General features: G+C 41.7%; 1 protein-coding gene across 1 annotated transcript; it reads left to right on the top strand.

Annotated features, from left to right (window-relative positions):
* Nucleotides 1-684: 684 nt before the first annotated feature.
* gpr143 (G protein-coupled receptor 143) lies at nucleotides 685-10,958 on the top strand. The gene is made up of 9 exons (XM_086221278.1): nucleotides 685-1,612; nucleotides 2,748-2,857; nucleotides 3,051-3,145; nucleotides 4,049-4,141; nucleotides 4,350-4,459; nucleotides 4,539-4,647; nucleotides 8,261-8,378; nucleotides 8,456-8,711; nucleotides 10,265-10,958. Exons 1-9 carry the CDS (start codon nucleotides 1,357-1,359, stop codon nucleotides 10,366-10,368), a joined length of 1,251 nt encoding a protein of 416 aa, XP_086077404.1. The 5' UTR covers nucleotides 685-1,356; the 3' UTR covers nucleotides 10,369-10,958.
* Nucleotides 10,959-12,119: the final 1,161 nt, after the last annotated feature.

Below are 12,119 nucleotides of genomic sequence, written 5' to 3'. Positions count from 1 at the left end.
CCCTCCAGGCCCTCAGAGATGAAGAGGACCCTTGGAGGAAGTTATACAATCAGTCCAGTTGCCCCGATTCAGCGTCCCAAGATGAGTTCATACCTGATTGAAATGATTAAGTGATAGAGCGAGAGAGTGAGAGTGAGAGTGAGAGTGAGAGTGAGAGTGAGAGATATGGGCCTTTTGTGTTCCTCACATAGTGGAGGAGTTAAAGTTGATGAAGCAATCATTTGTTGTTGCACAAACACATCATAACAGACGCAATATTAAAGGTATTAATGTTTCAACACACAACCCCTCCTCAGAGGGTCAGTCAGTATCAGCTGGAGGGCCCAGCGTCAAAGACCCCGACCTGACAACGACACCAAACCACATATCCACCGCTTTGCAACCAGAAAAATGTCTTTTTGGGTCAGAGTGCGTCGCGTGACGTCCGTGCTGGACGCACTCTGATTCACGATTATCTGATTCACATCACGATTGTTGTAATTCTGTGGTTTGGCCACAATGTGAAATTGCCTTTTGTGCTCTACGCCATTCCTGAGGGGCTCAGTCGGAAACCCTCTGACCTGCACCCCCCCCCCACCCCCCCGCCGTGTAATGAAGATAGTGACCCATTGACTTTGAGTGTTGTGTGAAATTGACTTGATGATCCGTGAATTTACTATCTGATCAATCATTTCCTGTTCTTTTTTTTTTTTCCAAGTAAAAATATGAATCATTTCTTAGTTTCCTGACTTCAATGTCAGGTTTGACTGCTTTTTTTTGATCATTTATGATGGCAAGTTATTTAGGTTGTGGGATACCAAACAACAAGAGAAGCAACGTGAACACGCCTCCTTGGTGTTGGGCAAACAGTGAGGAGCATTTTATAGACTGAAGATTCATCTTTTAGTAGTAAACTAATCTGCATGTGAATGGACGATGAAAAGCTTCGTTCCCCTGATTTATGCTTGAATGCATCATCACCAAGCTGCACTGCCAAACTTTATCTATTTATTTATTTGTTTATTCATTTCATCGTTGTTGTTTTTTTTGTTCTTCTTCTTTTTTCTTTCTTTTTTGTTCTCCAGCCTTTATAACCAGGACAAAAGCACCTGGGAGTCTAAAGTAGAACCAGAACAGTGGATTGTTGTGCTGCTGCACAGTTAAGCTACAACTGCAGGGATTAAATGGAAGCACATGATGACTCAGCCCCGTGATTTCTCCGAGAAATGAACTGAGAACGCAGTCATTTCCTGCCCTTTTCCTTCTCGTCTGTCTCCTGACACCCTAGCCTACTTCCCTCTCTCTATCCCTCTCTCTCTCTCTCTCTCTCTCTGCCTCTCTCCCTCTCTCTCCCTCTTTCTCTTCCCCCAGTCCGTGATGGCCTCCCCTCGGCTGGAGACTTTCTGCTGTCCGAACCGGGACGCGGCGACAGAGTTCGTGGTCACCTTCCAGCCGGTCTTGTTCGGAGCTTTAACCGTCGGTAGCGCGTCTTTAAGCCTTGTATTCGCTATTATACAAATCCTGCCCAAACGCAAAGGGTACAGAAGACTTGGACAGTACCCCCTACCGCGACCCCCGTCCTCCTCACGGATACTGTTGATCATCAGTGTGTGTGACATACTGGGATGTTCAGGTAATCACTGGGAAAGTTGGGCGAGAACGTGCTGCGGCTGCTGCTGCTGGAGCCAATTACGCACGCAAATACTTAGTCGTTAACCCTTATGTTGCACTACAGGTCCAATGTGGTCTTTTTAAATTGAGATGCTGAGATCATATATTCGTGGAAAAACTTGGGAAAAGTCACGTAATTTGATCGTTCCAGGCCTGGGGAAGAGAAATAAATACAAGAATGACCTGAAAAGGTCGTTCAAATGACCTGAAATATCTGAATATATTTGGTTATGCGTGGACAGAATTAGGGAAAACGTTGTTTTGGTTCATAATCTAGTTTCACATTCATGCAAATTAATCGAGCATCAAACCACATAAATTGTCAGTTATTTAGGACAAATATTCAATGACACGTTTTGACATGGATTTCTTAGTTGTTGTTTTTTTCATGTGTTGGCCTAAACAGACCTGAGTGAATAAGAAAGAACAATTGGAAAAATCTGCTAAAAACCAACGACGTATTCTTTTACGTTTATTTTCCTGACGTTGTTGTTGTTGTAGCATAGAATGCACTTGTCAGTCGTATGGGAACTTTTAAGAAGGAAAGTACAAATTTGGGTCGAAGTTCCTGTAGAAAAAAAATCTGAAGAGTTGGACGCAGCTTCCGTGTTACTACAGAAACAAAATGACTCATGGATGCTCTGATGTGGAATGATTGAGCTTGTGTGTCCCTGTAATGGCACACACGAGGCTGTCAATCACGCTATCTTTGTCTCATTAACTGTGACATTCATTTATCATTTGGCTTCAGTGGAACGTCAGACGATATGTATTTACTCAGTGCACCGCCGGGATTCATTCAGCGGCCAACAGCCTCGAGTGCACCCGTGACACAGTTTGAACGCGGCACGGCGGGGAGTCAGCATCGCATAAAGATTCTGGGAGAACTCCCAATTTTCCAGAGCATCCCACAGAAAGAGGAAGCACCCTTGTAAAAAGAAAACACACCTGGAGGCACTTTCCATGATGCAAAGCCGCAATTAAAAGGACTCCATGAACAGCAGTTTTAGATGTTGGTCTTTGGGGTTTTCTGTTTATTCCCCCTCTTTCTCCTCCTGGTTACAATTAGAGAATTAGGATGTTTTTCCCTCTTCCAGGTATCATTGTGAGGTCGTCTCTGTGGCTGGGTCTGCCCACCACGGTCGCCCGCATCTCAGAGGCCAACAGCACTGACATGTGGCCGGAGGTCTTCTGTGTTGGCAGTGCAGTACGTATGAATCCTCACCTTCACTTGAGCGGGAAACGCAATACATCACGACTGACTTCAGAGAGAATAAGCATGGTCTTGTTTACTCTAAATGAGGCTTGATCATACACAGATTGACTGATAGATTGACTCACATCAAAAATATACATTTGTAGAGATGTCACGGAGATGGATTCTTTTGTGTTTGTTGCAGATGTGGATCCAGCTGTTTTTCAGCGCTTCTTTCTGGTGGACATTTTGTTATGCTGTTGATGTCTTCCTAGTGGTGAAAACATCTGCAGGAATCAGGTACTCCCGACCTCACCGTCCAATCATTTACATGTAGAGTTAAAGCGAATGTATATTTTGCCTTTCACTCACAAATGATCTTTTATTTAAATTTCTGCGTTACTTCTTTGTGGTTCCAGAATACAGAAAGAGACGGTTACGTATATTTGGCTCGACGCTCCAGGGTCACAAAATACAAACAAATGCTAAACTGTCCCAAAAACAAAACTCTCAAGTGCATCATCTGGTTTAATCCAGGCCTTCTGGATCCAGCCGTATGCTCTGTGATCCACGGACACTAAAAATGAACTACTTGTAGTTTGTGACTTGTTTATGGTGGTGCCAAGCATAACCAGCTGGGGCACTCAGTTGAACCAACTCACTCACCTACAGTCCTGATAGCTCTGATCCAGAATTGTTATCCGTAGTTTTAGGCTCAAATCATAGTATTTGTTGATCATTAAGAACACGGATCGAAAGGAACGGTGTAAATAAAACCACGCGATGTGCTTGAGACTTCATGAACGGGTGATGTTTGGACGGTTTTGCTAATATTGGCTAATACTTATCGCCGGTGGCTGTGGGGTGCTGTTAGCTCTCTGCATTCTGGAGTCACAAAGGAGTGATGGCGTGGTGAAAAACCATCTTTGTGAGCTCGGCACACTTCCTTGTGAGTACTTGAAAGGCTAAATGCACTGTTGTGGAGAATTATTGCTTCAGAGCTACATTTATTGGAAAAAAAAAATCCACTGAATGTGTATGGAGTCCAAGTTCTTATTTTGTCTTTCAAATGACCAAAGATACATTCCCCTCCCCAGTCTGTGTTGTATTGTTTGGCTGCACATAAAACAAATTGGCCAGAAGATAGAGAGCTGCAGCATGTGTTCTGAGCTCAGTCTCATGACTTCGTTCTTTCTCCACTAGCACCATTATCCTCTACCACATGATCACATGGGGTCTGGCCTTGCTGCTATGTGTGGAAGGGGTGGCCATGCTCTACTACCCATCCATCTCAGAGTAAGACCCAACTTTCATACACACTCGTTTGCTTCAGGAGAGTATCGCTAACCCCCGGCGTCACTGGCTCTCCTCCTGCCTGAGGTTATCACTCAGGGCAGCAGAGCTCTGATTAAAGCAGGCCTCAACAATTCAGCCTGTGTGGAAAAGAGTGAGAGTGAGCATGTGCACTTGTGATATCCGATATGGGTGCCGTATGTTTGTGCAGTTGTGAACAAGGCTTCCAGCACGCCATACCTCACTACGTCACCACGTACGCGCCGATGCTGCTGGTCCTGGTGGCCAACCCCGTCTTCTTTCACCGGACGATATCTGCAGGTCGGTCCCTCATACTCAGATGAGTCTTTCAGAAAAATCTTGAGACAGATTTTCTAATAACCCACTTTATTCTCCATAGTGACATCTTTGCTGAAAGGACGGCAGGGAATCTACACGGAGAACGAGAGACGGCTGGCCAGTGGCATCAAATTACGCTTCTTCAAAATAATGCTGGTTTTCTTTATTTGGTATGTTATTAATATCAATTCAAACAACTACACGCCAGACTGTCCTTCCATCTCTAGAGCATTTGGATACAGACAGAACAGTTTGGACTGTAAGTCTTATCCAGTCTGCTGCTTGTCCTCCATGTGATGAACAAATTAGTGAGTAAAAGTAAAATTTGATTTGTTTATGTAATCCATGGTGTTGAACGTCAAGTCTGCAAATGTATCCGTCTTTATCAGTGTGGCGAAGTTGCTGCAAACGGTGGCTGATTTGAAAGACAAGTGGATGTAGAAGGTGGTATTGACTACAGAGTACTGCAGTAATGTAGTAACGACTACTAAGTAATCATGTTATATGAGGTCATTACTACAGAGTACTGCAGTAATGTAGTAACGACTACTAAGTACTCATGTTATATGAGGTCATTACTCCAGAGTACTGCACTCATGTAGTAACGACTACTAAGTACTCATGTTATATGAGGTCATTACTCCAGAGTACTGCAGTAATGTAGTAACGACTACTAAGTACTCATGTTATATGAAGTCATTACTCCAGAGTACTGCACTCATGTAGTAACGACTACTAAGTACTCATGTTATATGAGGTCATTACTACAGAGTACTGCAGTAATGTAGTAACGACTACTAAGTACTCATGTTATATGAGGTCATTACTCCAGAGTACTGCACTCATGTAGTAACGACTACTAAGTACTCATGTTATATGAGGTCATTACTCCAGAGTACTGCACTCATGTAGTAACGACTACTAAGTACTCATGTTATATGAGGTAATTACTCCAGAGTACTGCACTCATGTAGTAACGACTACTAAGTACTCATGTTATATGAGGTAATTACTACAGAGTACTGCAGTAATGTAGTAACGACTACTAAGTACTCATGTTATATGAGGTCATTACTCCAGAGTACTGCAGTACTGTAGTAACAACTACCAAGTACTCATGTTATATGAGGTAATTACTACAGAGTACTGCACTAATGTACTAACGATTACTAAGTACTCATGTTAGATGAGGAAATTACTACAGAGTCCTACACTAATGTAGTAATGACAACTAATGACTTAAGAGTCATGTAATAATTCAGTTATGACCACAAATGACTCAAGTACTACGTATTCATTACTACTGTCATATAATGCATTGACAAGTACTGAGTTCTCATGTAGTAAAGGATTACAACTAAATGTAATATTGTATATTTACTAACACTAAAATAGTAAAGACTACTAATACTTGCAAAATACAGCAACTACTACAGTCATACAGCAGTGTGGTAGTGACTAATGCATACTCATCTAATAATGAATACTGAGTACTCATGTATGAAAGTAGCAATGAGTACAGAGTTCTCATATACTACTAAGTAGTAACGTAGTGATTACTACTAATTCATAAGTAATGGCTAGTAAGTCATGTAAGATGAAAAATGAGCAACGAGTGCTCAGGTAGTAATACTGAGTAGTACTCATAGAGCCGTGTAGTATTCTACTGCTGAGTTCTCAGGTAGTAATACTGAGTAGTACTCTTAGAGCTCTGTAGTACTCTACTACTGAGTTCTCAGGTAGTAATACTGAGTCGTACTCTTAGAGCTGTGTAGTACTCAGTTCTGAGTTTTCAGGTAGCAATACTGAGTCGTACTCTTAGAGCCGTGTAGTACTCTACTACTGAGTTCTCAGGTAGTAATACTGAATCGTACTCTTAGAGCCGTGTAGTACTCTACTACTGAGTTCTCAGGTAGTAATGCTGAGTAGTACTCTGAGAGCTGTGTAGTACTCTTAGAACTGTGTAGTACTCAGTCCTGAGTTCTCAGGTAGTAATACTGAGTAGTACTCATAGAGCCGTGCATTACTCTACTACTGAGTTCTCAGGTAGTAACACTGAGTAGTACTCTTAGAGCTGTGTAGTACTCTACTACTGAGTTCTCAGGTAGTAACACTGAGTAGTACTCTTAGAGCTGTGTAGTACTCTACTACTGAGTTCTCAGGTAGTAATACTGAGTCGTACTCTTAGAGCTGTGTAGTACTCAGTTCTGAGTTTTCAGGTAGCAATACTGAGTCGTACTCTTAGAGCCGTGTAGTACTCTACTACTGAGTTCTCAGGTAGTAATACTGAATCGTACTCTTAGAGCCGTGTAGTACTCTACTACTGAGTTCTCAGGTAGTAATGCTGAGTAGTACTCTGAGAGCTGTGTAGTACTCAGTTCTGAGTTTTCAGGTAGCAATACTGAGTCGTACTCTTAGAGCCGTGTAGTACTCTACTACTGAGTTCTCAGGTAGTAATACTGAGTAGTACTCGAAGAGCTGTGTAGTATTCTACTGCTGAGTTCTCAGGCAGTAATACTGAGTAGTACTCTTAGAGCTCTGTAGTACTCAGTACTGAGTTCTCAGGTAGTAATGCTGAGTAGTACTCTGAGAGCTCTGTAGTACTCTTAGAGCTGTGTAGTACTCAGTCCTGAGTTCTCAGGTCGTGATACTGAGTAGTACTCTTAGAGCTGTGTAGTACTCAGTCCTGAGTTCTCAGGTCGTGATACTGAGTAGTACTGTTAGAGCTGTGTAGTACTCAGTCCTGAGTTCTCAGGTAGTAATACTGAGTAGTACTCTTAGAGCTGTGTAGTACTCAGTCCTGAGTTCTCAGGTTGGGATACTGAGTAGTACTCTTAGAGCTGTGTAGTACACAGTCCTGAGTTCTCAGGTCGTGATACTGAGTAGTACTCTTAGAGCTGTGTAGTACACAGTCCTGAGTTCTCAGGTCGTGATACTGAGTAGTACTCATAGAGCTGTGTAGTACTCAGTCCTGAGTTCTCAGGTCGTGATACTGAGTAGTACTCATAGAGCTGTGTAGTACTCGGTCCTGAGTTCTCAGGTCGTGATACTGAGTGGTACTCATAGAGCTGTGTAGTACTCGGTCCTGAGTTCTCAGGTTGTGATACTGAGTGGTACTCATAGAGCTGTGTAGTACTCAGTCCTGAGTTCTCAGGTAGTGATACTGAGTAGTACTCTTAGAGCTATGTAGTACTCAGTCCTGAGTTCTCAGGTCGTGATACTGAGTAGTACTCATAGAGCTGTGTAGTACTCAGTCCTGAGTTCTCAGGTAGTGATACTGAGTAGTACTCTTAGAGCTATGTAGTACTCAGTCCTGAGTTCTCAGGTCGTGATACTGAGTAGTACTCATAGAGCTGTGTAGTACTCAGTCCTGAGTTCTCAGGTCGTGATACTGAGTGGTGATGTAGGAATGACAACTGTTGTATGTCAAGGACCTTCGAGGTGCCAGTCAGAGGCAGCGCCTGAAGAATGGCAGAAACAGGCTCCCATTAATTCTCGTTCTCACCTCTGGTGTCCCTCTTGCAGGCTCATGCGTGAATGTGCTGTGTTGTTGTTAAGTTTTATCTGTCATGGAAAGATGACATGAATAATAATAGATTATTTCTAATCATATCGTCTAATTAGCCATTGTTTTTTTCCACGGATAGAAATCACCTGCTTATAAAATGTGAAATGTATGAATATGAATATGGAAGCGTTCGTGAGCTGTGTAGCCACATTTGTTTGTTCTCGTGATAAAAGCGTAGCATTCCGTCCTGAGACGTGTGGCCTCTGATGTTTCAGCTGGATTCCCAACATCATCAACGAGAGCCTCCTCTTCTTCCTGGAGATGCAGAGTGACATCAACGACAACAGTTACAGGAATATTAAGAACGCCGCTCTCATCACGTGGTTCATCATGGTGGGCAGCTCGCCATCAACACGCCGGGCCTCACCTCCTCTCGGTATGCTGAGTGAACCCTGTGCTTCCTCTTCCAGGGCATCTTGAACCCCATGCAAGCCTTCCTCAACACGCTGGCCTTTCACGGCTGGACTGGATTCGATATCGACTTCAGCCTGCAGCGGAGGAGGGAGCTGGCCTGGGACTCGGTCTCCACCTCGGTGCCGAACACGGGGGGCCACAACACCATGGTGGGAACTGCTCTGCTCTACCAGAGTCACGTCCAGGCAGCCAAGAAAAATATGATGGGCAATGGCCAGCAGCAGTCTGATGCCATCAGTGTCCTCTCAGAAGGTAATTGGGCTCTCAGTGACACGAACAGCTCACCAGTGTATCAGGGCTGGTGAGACTGTGTGGTGCTCCCTGACGCTCTGGCTGGACTCTTGAAGTACACTGTCTATTTTCTTATGGGTGACAGAATTATGGAGGAATCTGCTCAAAGTGTCTGAAGACAAGATACATTTTGTGCTCTTCTTCCTGATATATTTGAAACAAAGACAAAGTTAAAGCTCTATGTGATTAATTTGTAATTCTTTTTTTTTTTTTCGCTGTAGTGGATTTTTGCTGGATGTGAAAATAAAGTGTGTAACATAATGTAACACCCTGCAGAATTGTTTATTTTTGATCCACGGTGTACTACATCAAATAGTACTCTGCATGCGTCTGAAGCTGCCTTGACGAGACAACATCATCAAAAATAACCAGGGTGCAGATTTTCTGTCAAGTTAACACATAGAGCTTTAAGTGGCTGGCACTGGTCGAAACGGCTTCATAATCACGTAAAAGGGTTAACACACGGTCGCGTCCAAAATCAGCACAATCAGCACAACACAGAGCGTTTGAGGCGCACTTTTGCATGTTTGCACAAATTCAAACATGACAGCGAGAGAGGCCAAACCTGATCGGTGTCTGGACTAATCCTGCAGCCTAGCCAACACCTGTGTTTGCAGCGCCTCTTTGATTCAGAAACGCTGTTGGGACATGGATCGGCTCAGTGCTCTCATTTCATTCAACAAAAGCTCTGCTGCTTGATGATTTTTACTTTGACGTTTAATTAGCTATTTATTTTTGACTCGCGCTATGGTACGGTGTAACCGGGCCCTATCCTTGCTGTAGGAATCGTTACCAGGACTTATATTATGGTACAAAACTGCCAAAACAAAAACAAAAAACAAAAATGGAAACTGAAAAAAAAAGAGCAGAATCCCATAAAATGGGAATGATTTGGTACAAAAGCCACAAAATTCAGCGTAAACTTTCTGCAGACAAAGAACCGTAATGCATATCCTGATGTTGACGGGGAATTATATGACACTAAAGTTAAAGTTTTTTGAACTGGTTTAAACTAGAAGTCAGAAAAGCAATTTCTCCCTAGTTTTTGGTGATGTCACCTCCTCACACTGATGGTGTTCCCCAAAGCTCGGGTTGTCTTGGAGACTCTTGTGCCACGCACAATTGTTTCTGATTTTCAATTTCTTGACGTAAATGAGGCAGACCAACTCTGAAACACTTTTTGAAATTTTGAAATTAAAGCAGCTGACTTTGATCGTTTTAGTTTAACGCCGGCCCATTTCACCGGACAGGCACGTGTAAACACAGGGAAACCTCACCTCTTCATTCACTGGTGAGGTCCTCGATCAGTTTTTTCACAAGTCAAACACAAGTACAGGTGAAAGCCACACCGCCTCACCGCAATGACTTTTAAAGTGTGCTCATTAAAAACTGCATGATTTGTAATATTTCAAAATACATGTGTGATGGAGGGTTATGTGAGAAGAGCATCAGTTTCCTAAACTGTCATGTGCAGCAACAGCAACTGACTTCACGCACTTGTTTTGTCTTGCTAGGTTCAGATTCTAGTACAGTTGAAATCCACATTTCCAGCGAGCTACAAGACTATGAGGATGTAGACGCTGACGGAGAATCCTTGGGGACCTCTGTGAGGCACTAGCTGAGGTCATCAACACCCCGCCTTGCCCTACTTCGCTGTGTGACTTTGTTTTAGAAGCTGAGGGGAGATTTTCCCAGATATTAACCGATGATGGCAATTCATGAAGTTGTTTCTCTACCCCGAGTCTTTTACATCTCCCTTAACTGTCTCCACTACGTTGTACACTGCAGTAACAAAGCTAATAGACTCTCCCGTAGCAGTCATCAACACTACAGACATGTTATTAGAAAAGGACTGGCTGACTTATACGAGTGCATTGCTCCTGACCAATCCTGAGTCGGTTCATCTTTAGGATTGCCGTGTAGTCCCCAGTGTAGACGGAAGACAAGAAGCTTGTGTTTTCAAGCAAAGATACTGTATTTCTTATTGTTCATCCTGTACTTTCGCACACATTTCTTTCATTCTTTATTAAATGTCAGACATTTCTTAAGGTTTTGTTGCTCATATTTTTTTCGGCGGCTGCAGAGGAGTGAGCCCTTCTTTAGTTTCTAGGGTTCCTGATTTTGAAGACCACCTTGAATAAAGTTTATGTGCCATTTCACAGCCACATTACCAAAGAGGAATTGTTGGGGGAACTGATTGTTTTCATCATCGTGTTGAATTTGCAGCCCACACTTTTATTCATGCAATAATGTAAAAATGAATGATGGGTCATGTGATAATGTTGTGGTAAAAATCATGTAACAATGTAGTCATGAAAAGTAAATCATTTATCGTAGTAATGAATGCTAGGCCATGTGATATAGTAATGAATACGAGGTCACGTAGTAATGTAGCAATGGTCACGTAATAATGTAGTACTAAATATTAGATCATGTAATATCATAGTAATGAATACTAGGTCATGTAATATAGTAATGAATATGAAGTCACATAGTAATGTAGCAATGACTACTAGGTCATGTAATAATGTAGTCCTAAATATTAGATTATGTAATATCATAGTAATGAATACTAGGTCATGTAATATAGTAATGAATATGAAGTCACATAGTAATGTAGCAATGACTACTAGGTCATGTAATAATGTAGTCCTAAATATTAGATCATGTAATATCATAGTAATGAATACTAGCTCATGTCATGTTATAATGGAGTATGAATACTAGGTCATGTCATGTTATAATGGAATATGAATACTAGGTCATGTAATATTAGCTCATGTTATAATGGAGTATGAATGCTAGGTCATGTAATAATGTAGTCCTACATATCAGATCATGTAATATCACAGTAATGAATACTAGGTCATGTAATAATGTAGTCCTAAATATTAGATCATGTCATATCATAGTAATGAGTACTAGGTCATGTAATAATGTAGTCCTAAATATTAGATCATGTCATATCATAGTAATGAGTACTAGGTCATGTAATAATGTAGTCCTAAATATTAGATCATGTCATATCATAGTAATGAGTACTAGGTCATGTAATAATGTAGTCCTAAATATTAGATCATGTAATATCATAGTAATGAATACTAGGTCATGTAATAATGTAGTCCTAAATATTAGATCATGTAATATCATAGTAATGAATACTAGGTCATGTAATAATGTAGTCCTTAATATTAGATCATGTAATATCATAGTAATGAATCCTAGGTCATGTAATAATGTAGTCCTTAATATTAGATCATGTAATATCATAGTAATGAATACTAGGTCATGTAATACTGTATCAGTCAGTAAGTCATGAAATGTAACTACAGTTCTGTTATGTAGTAACAACCTGAGCTCCATTTTAAC

Source organism: Aulostomus chinensis, chromosome 12 (assembly GCF_037954235.1).
Source record: "Aulostomus chinensis isolate RoL2024-O1b breed Wild chromosome 12, RoL_Achi_v1.0, whole genome shotgun sequence".
Lineage (NCBI taxonomy): Eukaryota > Metazoa > Chordata > Actinopteri > Syngnathiformes > Aulostomidae > Aulostomus > Aulostomus chinensis.
The sequence above is the reverse complement of the archived record's forward strand: the minus strand, read 5'-3'. Positions and strand labels throughout refer to the sequence as shown.

Bases quoted from the DNA above. Each gene is read 5' to 3' on its own strand.
- gpr143 (XM_086221278.1), top strand. From the start codon at position 1,357: ATGGCCTCCCCTCGGCTGGAGACTTTCTGCTGTCCGAACCGGGACGCG. The intron at 4,142-4,349 runs GTAAGACCCAAC...ATGTTTGTGCAG, and splicing joins TACTACCCATCCATCTCAGA to TTGTGAACAAGGCTTCCAGC. The intron at 4,460-4,538 runs GTCGGTCCCTCA...TATTCTCCATAG, and splicing joins TCACCGGACGATATCTGCAG to TGACATCTTTGCTGAAAGGA.